General features: G+C 41.6%; 1 protein-coding gene across 1 annotated transcript in view; it reads right to left on the bottom strand.

Moving 5' to 3' along the window:
- Nucleotides 1-535: 535 nt before the first annotated feature.
- CD99 (CD99 molecule (Xg blood group)) overlaps nucleotides 536-10,333 on the bottom strand; it is a 50,981-nt gene continuing 41,183 nt past the window's right edge. The window contains exons 10-12 of the mRNA XM_014521624.2: nucleotides 9,702-9,812; nucleotides 8,809-8,865; nucleotides 536-2,795 (exon numbers count right to left, since the gene is read on the bottom strand). Coding sequence (XP_014377110.1) covers nucleotides 2,761-2,795; nucleotides 8,809-8,865; nucleotides 9,702-9,812 — 203 coding nt within the window. The 3' untranslated portion in view covers nucleotides 536-2,760. The remainder of the gene's footprint in view (nucleotides 2,796-8,808; nucleotides 8,866-9,701; nucleotides 9,813-10,333) is intronic.

Below are 10,333 nucleotides of genomic sequence, written 5' to 3'. Positions count from 1 at the left end.
AGCAGGGCCAGCCACAACATTACGATGTAAATTGCCACACTCATTCCCCGTTACATATTTTGCAGTCTATGGAGCCACAAACAAAGCAACTACAGAACTGAACAGGGCTGCTGACATCAGTATTAAGACAGTCATGTCCATTCACCCATGTATGATTCAGGCTTAAGAAGGGGGCAGGGAGGGACAGGGGGAGGGCGGGGGAATGAATGATAGTGTTCACTCTGCTCAAATCTCACTTAATGGTTCGCAGCACCCTATGCCAAGGTGCTCAGTATGTTTGTTATTCTGAAAGCAGTATCACTTGGAAACACTTGTGTTATTCTCTCATTTCAGTTTTGATGGACTCTTTATTAAAAAATGATACAGGTATCATTGCAAAGATTACCATTAATCAGAATTCCCTCATCACTAAGACTGTAAAAGTTGAAGAAACCTATAAACGCTGTTCATCTGTGTCATTGCTTGCTTCCCTGGATATTTTTACTAGCAGTGTAGGAGCCACCAATCTTTTAAAAAGAAAACAGATGAAAAGGTCTTGCATTCAAAACCTTGTCCGACTTTATTCCAAACATACAGTTGGTTCAATAAGATTACCTCCAAAACATCTTTGCTTCTCACATAATTTCTGGACCATCACAGTTACAACTGTGATCAGTCTAACACTACCAAGAAAGAAAACATTCAGCACAAATAAAATCCAGTTATCTGTGCATTGATAAGATCTCTTCTCCAAACCACAGTGCTCATCTCCACTCTTGCTCCAAACTTTGGTTCCTCCCTTTCTCCATCCCCCTCTCCCCTGGAACAGCCAGACACAATAAGAGAAAGGAGGAGTCCATTTACTCAATACTTTGACTTGTTTATTAAAAAGTCACATTGTTGATAGTCTGACTTTTTAAATGACCTCATTTTTTGACAAATTGCAAAATTAAAGGAGTATTCAAAACTAATTAGTTGGAAGCTTTAAAAAAAAAAAAAATCCAAAAATGGCTACTGGTATTTTTCATTTTGATTAACACTTGGCAATGCAAATATGAAACAAGTTTACTGAAGGTAAACAAAGTGATTTCATTGGCTTAAAGATTTACAGGCTAAGAATCTCATCTACATAATAGTAATTTTCCATTGTTGATGCACTTAAAATATTTTTTTACATTTATCTAAAAAGCAAATAGGGAAAAACTAGTTTCCCACCGATTTCCATAATTAAAACATTAGATTCATGTAAAGCTCTGTATCGAACTTGCTACCATGTATGCACAAGAAAGTCTCTGAAATGGGTTAGGCTCCTAATATTTCAGAGTTTTAGTAGTAAAGAAATGTGTTCTACTCCAAATGATAAAAATTATATAAAACAGGTTCACCAGTTTGCTGCATGAAGTACTGCATTTCAAAGTGTCACATAGTACTTGATGCAGTATTACTGGCACAGTATTTTGGAAAACTGCACAAAAAGTAAAACATATTTATTCAGATGTTTCACTTGAATCAAAGTCTCCTATAGGTTTCTTGCAACAAACAACAGTTACAAATCTCCATTACTCTGACAGACAGCACGGAAAAAGTTGGCTGTGCTCGGGTGGAATGCTTTTGAGGGCTCATAAGCACAGAAGTCTCAAAACGCTGTAAACGGCAGAATCAGCTTCTGGCATTTTGTTTCTGTTTCCAAGTTCTTGATTAATTCATTTGAGTTCTTCAAATGTCCTATTTAGAAGGATTCGTTGAACAACATAGAGTGTAGTTTCTAAAATCCTAATTTTAATTGCTATGTTAATGTTACTATTATTTATCCAGATTATGTAGTTATCACTGAAGTAAGGGTATTGTTTCTGTCTTCCAACAATGACTCAAGTCCTCCAAATACAAAAATGATTTAATAACCTGTTCATGATTTCAATGAGTATAAATGAAAATGCTAGTCAGTCATAATTTTCACAAGAAGAGAAACCAAATTACTATTCCAATTTGCAAATCAGGATTTTCCTGTTTTGACCAGCTCTGCTTAAGTTTTATGGGATAAGTAAAACAACAAAAAGAGATGGAGGGATCTGTAGGAGCTGAAATGAATTTGGATTTTCTAAAAATCTGTACCAGACAGACAACAAAGGAAACATTACTGCCTCAGAGATGACCAATACAGACATCTCCCTTTCTGCTTGCTGAAGCATTTAGGTGCGTGGAAAATATCATTGTCAAAACATCCCCATACACACACATGTACACAAAGACTATCATGATATATGTCATACAATCCATCTACCTACGCAATACTTTGCATTCAGGTGCCCACAAGATGTAATATTTAGTAGATTTTCATTCTCAAGCAAAGTCATGAGCCCACCTTCATTGGTACATTCAGCTTGTATAAGATGCTAAGAAATATGGCACTATGGTAGCATTGTTTCAAAGCAATGATATATTAACAGACTTTTGGTGAAATAAGGTAAAAGATATCTACAACATTTCCAAGATACACAACTCTAATCAATCACAAAGGCAGAGCTCAGAATTTTAAAAAGGCACAAAGTATTTCAGCTGTCATTAAGGCCAAATATCTGTGGGCAACACCGTACTTCACAAGGCTAACCAAAGAAAATACACTCAGGTATTTTAAATAGTCTCTCTTTCTTCCAAAGATGTGTCAACAGGACAACATCTTTTTTTCATGCAATTTTGCAACTCCAAATCCTGCTGTTTACAATGTGGGTTTTTTTTCAGGAAGATATGAAGGTTCTCTATCCAGTTTTTTTGATCTTCACTTTATCTTGCATCTTCCTTCAGAAGAGTGCGCTGAACTGAAAAAAAAAGGAGACACGCACACTAATATCAGTATTCTGGAAATACACAGGAATTAAACATTTAGAACAATACTTCTTTTACAAAGGGACACTTTATATTGCTGGAAATATTCGGGTTGCTTGATGTTTGACCTGAGAGGAAAAAAACTGCTTAGCAGAAAAGTGGTGCCTGCATTTTTGCACCAATAAATGTCTTAGAGGCACAATTATTAGAAGATATGACTAGCTACTTGATTTGCCTTTGCAGTTAGGTTCTACAGAGCTACTAAGAACTTCCCTTGCAACCCAGTGATTGCCAAAACATACAGTTACAAGGTTTGTATAAAAACAGGGCTACTGGGTTGCTGTTTGGCCTTACATCTGCCTGCAAACTGGGATGCATTTTTTTTTGCATCTGTAAGAAAAGTGTCATATTTAAGTATATTCAGGATTTAGTTTTACCCTATTTAAAAATAAAGCAATTGCGAGAGGTGACACAAAAAGCATAAGCGAGTCGAAAACATTTGGCTAAAGTTTAATCTATTCTGCCCATAACATATAGTTATCCAAGTTTTCCAGCACTGTTTGAACAGGCCCATTTATGTCAGACAGATGGGAATAGTTTATTCTGAACTTTCTGCACTTTGCTTCCACAAAGTAATTGAGGACAGAAATGTTACCTGCTTGCTAGATTTATAATGCATCACAGGAATAAAAAAGGAGGTCTTGAAGGGCCTTAAAATAATCTTTTAGGGAAATTTAACTTCTTTAGAGCTATAAGATATGTAACTTTAAGACTGGGTAAAGGAGAGTAAGAGGCTTAGTTCTACTCTGATGCCAGTTTTGAAATGAGGTACACAGCAGGACACAGAGTTATGCCTAATTTATATTGCTACGTAATGCTCTTAAAATAATCCAAAAAAATATCATGCCTTCAGATTCTCTACAAGCATCAATACCTGGCAGGATCTGCCGCACTAATTCTTTCGCTGACCAATCAGAGGGGGTAAAAGGGACAGAAACCAACTTTGCTTCCCCCAGTTACCTCCCACAGCTCTTCAATAATTCTCCAATCTAAGTAAGTCCAAGGGTTTCTGGAGTCAGATTTCCTATCTGGGCAAGTTCTCAGCAGTTGCCGTAGCCAAAACACTTTAAAGCATCCATGTCTGCACTGCACTAAAAGCTCTTCATAATCAGCTCTCTCTCCTAGCGACCAGAAGCAAGTTTGTTGTTTGATGCTTCCTTTTCCTTTTTATAAAAGATTCTCTGTCCTGAACAACAATATGCCAGTCAGACCAGTCTACCCTGCCTCCAGCTGGCTCTTATGCAATTCTATCTCTTTCCAGTGACTGCTAACATTTTATTGGTGCCAGTACTTAAGAAATATTTTTCTCTAATGTTAGAGAGCATAACTAAGATTTCAGTCAGGCTCCCAAGTTGGAACCATAATACATACACTCTAGCAAATGATGCTCCTGTATTCACTTCCTTCCACTCAAGACAGCAGTTCTGCATCCCTTAGGTTCACAATTTCTATTATAATAACCAATATCTACATATCTGTATATCTATAGACATATCTATACACACACACACACACACACACGTGCACACACAAACATAGATTTATAGAAAAGTAAGACTGGAAGGGACCTCACAAGATCATCTAGTCCAATGTTTCTCAACCTTTTAAGTAGCAAGTATACCCTAACTTCTGAAAATTTTATTAAGTACCCCAACACTCAATTTTCCAGGGGATTTTATATTTACAGACTAATGTGTGCCATATGCTGGAAGGGCTGTGTATATATGGCCGTGATATGACAGATGTCTGACCTGGTGTGGATATGGTTGCCACCTTTTACACCAGGGGTGCACAACTCAAGTATGTACCTGGGCTAGAGGTGATGTAGGCCAAAGCTAGGAGGGCTGAACCCAGTGCATGCCAAATTATTACTGGGGAATGTAAAGCGCAGTGCAATATTTGGTGCACCAAATTTTTTGCCATAGTTTTGAGAGGAAAAGAGGGCGAGAGAGAGAGAGTGTTGGGGTACTGCGTACCCTCTGCCTGTGGTACACGTACCCCCTGGGGTACGCGTACCACAGGTTGAGAAACTATGGTCTAGTCCCACCCCCTGCTTAAGGCAAGTTCATCCCTGACTATACCATCCAAGCTACCTATCTGTCCAACCTTCTCTTGAAAATTTTGAAGAATAGAGATTCCACAGGTTCTCTAGTAACCTGTTCCAATACTTGACCACTCTCATAGTCATAAAGTTCCTCCAGATCTCCAACCTAAATTTCCTCTGCTGCAGTTTAAGACCATTACTTCTAGTCCTCTCTCTACATAATCACCTGTTAGGTATCTGAAACTGCATCATCAAATAGAAAATTAGGGTTGAAGGTCATCTAGTCCACAGGACCATCCCTAACTAGATCATCCCAGCCAAGGCTTTGTCTAGTCAGGTCTTAAAAACCTCCAGGGATGGAGATTCCACAACCACTGGGTAACCTGTTCCAGTGTCTTACTACTCTCCTCGTGAGAAAGGTTTTCCTAATATCTAACTTAAAATTCCCTCGCTGCAACTTGGGACCATACTTCTTGTTCTGAACTCCAGATGTGGCCTCACCAATGCTGAATAGAGGGGAATAAACACTTCCCTTGATCCGCTGGCAACAATCCCACCAATGCATCCCAGTATGCCATTAGCCTTACTGGCAACACCACCACACTGTTGGCTCAGATTCAGCTTACTGTCCAGTGTAACCCCCAGGTCCTTTTCTGCAGAGCTGCTGCCTAGTCAGTCAGTCCCCAGCTTGTACCAGTGCATGGGATTGTTCTGTCCTAAGTGCAGCACTTTGCAGTTGTCCTTATTGAACCTCATGAGATTTCTTTTGGTCCAATCCTCCAATTTGTCTAGGTCTCTCTGAATCCTAACCCTACTCTCCAATGTATCTACTACTCCCTCCAGCATGGTGTCATCTGCAAACTTGCTGAGGGCTACTCTATGCCATCTTCCAGGTCACTGATGAAGATATGAACAAAACTGGTCCCAGGACTAACCCCTGGGGCACTCCACTTGATACTGGCTGCCACCTAGACATCAAGCCATTGACTACTACCCTCTGAGCCCAATGATCTAGCCAGTTTTCTCTTCAGCTACCACTCCATTTATCCAACCCATACTTCCTTAACTTGCCTGTGAGAATGTTGTCAAATTTTCCCACCTAAAAGTGGAGTTACAGTTTACCTTTAAACCACGGTAAAAAGGTAATTAAAAGAAAATCATTCACCCATTAAAGAGTGTTAACCTGTGCTAAGTACCCTCTAAACATTTTTAAGTTATACCAATTCAAATTAGGGTTATCTTTGATTCATTTTACCCAGGTCATTCCAGGGTATTGTTAGTTTGCTCTGGGGAGATAAAAGGCTCTATTTTCATTCCTCCAGCATCTCAGGATGCGCCATTCCCACTCCTTTGCTCCATGGGCAAACTTTCAACCTTCCTAAACTCTACTGCCCCAGAGAGTGGTGCGGCCCAAAGCCAGTACTCCCTCCAGCTCCAGAGGGGAGGAGCTCAGCAAACTTGGATGACTCTGAGCACCCACATGCAGCTCACCAGTTTGTTACTTGCTCTATCTCCCCTTTGCAAACAGCAACAGCAATCCTACTACTTACCTGCATGAAGAGAATGAGCCAGAGAACAGAATCCACCAGGCTGGCTGCAAACTGGACCCATGCTGAAGTAAGTGCATTTAGTGAGCATGCTGGGTCTCAGCTCTGCTCTGTTCTGAGTGCTAACCTAACCCCCACCCCAACACAGTTTCAATTCAGTGAAACACATACAAGAGTTTGATCCTTTTACATATATGTAAACATAGTCAGCCAGCTGAAGCTGTGGGTGGGAGGGGAAAAGCCTTGGTGAAAAAAAAGTTTGAAGTGAACGGGTAGGAGACAGAAGTAAAGAAAAAGGAATGAAAAAAGGTAATTATATACAGAGATATATAGCTAGATATAGATATAATATACATTATATCTAATATACATTATATCTATATAATAATATAGCTATGTATGTATGTGTAATATATATTTCTTTTTTCCAAACTTCTCTCTCTTTATTTCTCTACCTGTTCACTTCAAGCAGTTTTTATTTCAAAGACTTTTCTTCTTCCACTGGCTCCAGCTAGCTGCAGACTGAGGGAAATCAAGGCCCTCAGGATGGTTTATCTGCCTGCCACTCTCCTCCCTCCTCTCCCACTCCAGAGGGGGAACAAAGTCCCGGCTCCTGTCCACACCCATGCTTGCTAGGCCTTTAGAGGCAAGTCACAGTTGTGCAGATCTGAGAAGGCATTATACTTTAACCTGGGGCGGGCAATTATTTTGGACGGAGGGCCGCTTACCCAGTTCTGGCAGGCTGTCGAGGGTCGCATGGGTAGCCCTGCCCCTTAAGAGGTGCCCCGTCCCCTGGTCACCATCTTGGGACCAATGTCTTGGGACCAATGTCCCAGGGCCAGCACCAGTGGGGCCCAAAGCATGGCATAGGCTGGCAGGGGTCTGTGGAGCCAGGCTGGGCTGCACCAGCAGGGAGAGGGGGAAGCTGGCCCGGCTCTGGGCTTGCCTGGTGGCGGCAGCAGCTGCAGCCCCACCACTTGCCACACCAGGCAGTGTTGGCTGCTGTTGCCTGCCCAGAGCTCATGTGCTGGGCAGCCCACAGGCAACAGTGGCAAACCCTGCCCAGGGCAGCAAGTGTGGGGGGCCGCAGCTGCCATCACCACACACAGCCCCAATGAGTGAGCCCAGAACCGGCACAGGGCCCAGGCTGGCAGTGGGGTCGGGTTACAGTGTGGCACTGAGTGCGGAGGGGGGAAAAGTGGCCCCTTGCCTGCGCCGTGCCTGGCGCCCCACGCTGCAGCTGCTCACAGCCCATGTGGGGCTGCCTGTGCCTGCTCAGGATAGCCCCGCGTGGGCTGTGAGTGGCTGCAGCAGGGAGTGCCAGCCAGCGGTCGGGGGAGGGGCCACTTTCCTCTGCACTGGGAAGGAACCCAGGGAAAAGCTGAGCACGGGGGTGGGAAAAGTGGCCCCTCCCCCGCCCGCTGGCTGGCACTCCCTGCTGCAGCCACTCACAGCCCACGCGGGGCTATCCTGAGCAGGCACAGGCAGCCCCAGGAGGGCTGCGAGCGGCTGCAGCGCAGGGCGCTGGCCACGGTGTGAGCGAGGGGCTGCTTTTCCCCAGGTCCCTCCTGCCCTTCCCCCTTACCTGAGGTTCTGACACGGGGCAGCCATGTTGTAAAGGTAACCTGTATTGGCACCCTAAATAACCTAGTTCTTTCAGCTTTTCCTCACAAGTCATGCTTCCCAAGCTTCTAATCATTTTTGCCACTCTCCACTGAACTCTTTCCAATCTGTCCAAATCTTTATTGAAGTATAAGGCCCAAAACTGAACACAGTACTCCAGTTCAGGCCTCACTAGTGCCAAATAGAGTAGAAGAATCACTTCCCTTGATTTGCAGGTAACCCTGTATTATATTGTAATACAACAAGCACCCCCCCCCCCATCAGCTTTCTTTACTGCAAGAGCACACTATCAGCTCATATTCAGTTTATGGTCCACCAAAATCCCTAACTCAATCTCTGCAGTACTGCAACCTAGCTAATCATTCTCCAGTCTGTATTTATGCATGCAATTATTCTATCCCATGCTTAGTATTTTCTTAACAGAGTGAAACCTTGCCCCCTTCATATTTCCTTTAATATTTCCTCCAACTACCAAAAAGGGGAAGAAAAAAAGGCAGACAGCAGAGCTATTACATTTCTTTTGATTTCACCACTTACCAAATGTACTGGGTTATTGAATCTTAAACCTTGTTTTATTTCAGAATTACTTGGTTATCATGCAGTTAAATACATTTGATTACAAAAAAGACAGTACAAAAAAAGCCTCTCATAGATTAGTTGCTTTGATGCTATTTCACTTTCACTTTAATCCCTACTAAAAGTCTGTTCAGCTCTCCAGATCCTTCATCTTACCAGGTGGTTCTGCTTGAGCTCCTTGATGACTCTCCATGTTAACATTCTCTTGATCGCCTGTGATACAAAACACAAATATGGTAAGGCATTTGTATTTCTTCCATTTCCCCCAAAATTGGATCAGAGCAGATACAAAAGCTAATCTGAGAGAAGCTAGAGATGCTTTGGTTCAAAGCAACTAAGAGATGGCTTGGCCAATGAGAAGACAACTTCACTCTCTTTATATTGCCTAGGTATCAAAGTGACAGGACTCTAGCAAATTTTCTCTTGCATACTAGTTGCCAAGAGTTCACGGTATGCATGACCAAGTGATAGCACTTCTGTCCTTACAAATAGTTTTTAACATTTTGTACTACATGATTTTTCTTGTGCCTGGGCCTTCCTATCCTTTGTTTAGGAGGAAAGGGCAAGCAGGAACTAGGAAACAGCAGGAAGAAGACAAACACCTTAAAATGACCACCTATGTTATTAACACAGTAGAGTATCATGGCCTTGGTAAATGATGCAATAATGCCATAGCAGAGATTTCCCAGAAAGAGTTGCAAGACAGCTTCCTTTACACAACAGACTGATGCTCACCCTTTATCCCTTCAAAACTACTATTTTAAAGTGTTTGAACTGTCTTACAGTGACTCTTTGGGCCGAGAAATTTTTTTTAGAAATGTTTGGAAAAGTACAGTTTATGACTTTAAAACATTTTTTTTCTGACTTTAAACCATTTCTCTTTCCTTCAAGGGTCTACTTTTGGGCAACAAACTCTTGGATAGACAAATCTTAGCCTCACATAACTTATATTACCAGTACACTGGGCCATTAAAACTATCCACTGTATTCAATTCACTTCTACATTCTTGTCTGAAAGCTACAACAAATTCACAGAAAACAACACTTACCACTTGATTTGAAACAGAGTTTCTTCTTTTGGTATGCAATGAAGCTAGACACTGCTCCAACTACTGCCACGACCACAGCACTTATGATTCCTGGTACTACTCCTTGAGAAGCTGTGAACATTTTTTTCAGTTTAAAAACAGAACTTCCATATTCTCAAAGAGCATAAATACTTTGAATGTTTTCAAGCATTTCAAACACGTAAATATGACATTTGAAAATAATGGAGCAATCAATTGTCCTGTTTTCACAGATTTTGCAAAACTCAAATATAAATTTGAGAACTGATTTTTTCACTAGTCTCCACTGTTAAAGAACATGGGCACATGCTTTTGTGGCAACTGGTATAATATGAACTATATTCATAGAGCAAAAAGACATCAATAAACATTATAAATATCATGACATGAATATTGGTTTGAGCAGCTTATCACCAGGGATCCTAGAAATGTTTGCCATGGAAAAAGTGGAATTTGTGTTTTTAAAGAGAATCTTCATAACTGCCAGAAAAGGAAAAAAAAAAAAACCACAAAAAAAAACTTACTGAAAATATAATGATGGCTCCCCAGTGGGAGCCAGTGGTTTTTATGCTGCTGCTGCAGCAGCCAGCCTGGGGGTGGGGGGGGGGGGGGGG

The sequence above is a fragment of the Alligator sinensis genome, unplaced genomic scaffold (genome assembly GCF_000455745.1).
Source record: "Alligator sinensis unplaced genomic scaffold, ASM45574v1 scaffold395_1, whole genome shotgun sequence".
Taxonomy (NCBI): Eukaryota; Metazoa; Chordata; order Crocodylia; family Alligatoridae; genus Alligator; species Alligator sinensis.
Note: the sequence above shows the minus strand (reverse complement) of the source record. Positions and strands in the feature narration are given on the sequence as shown.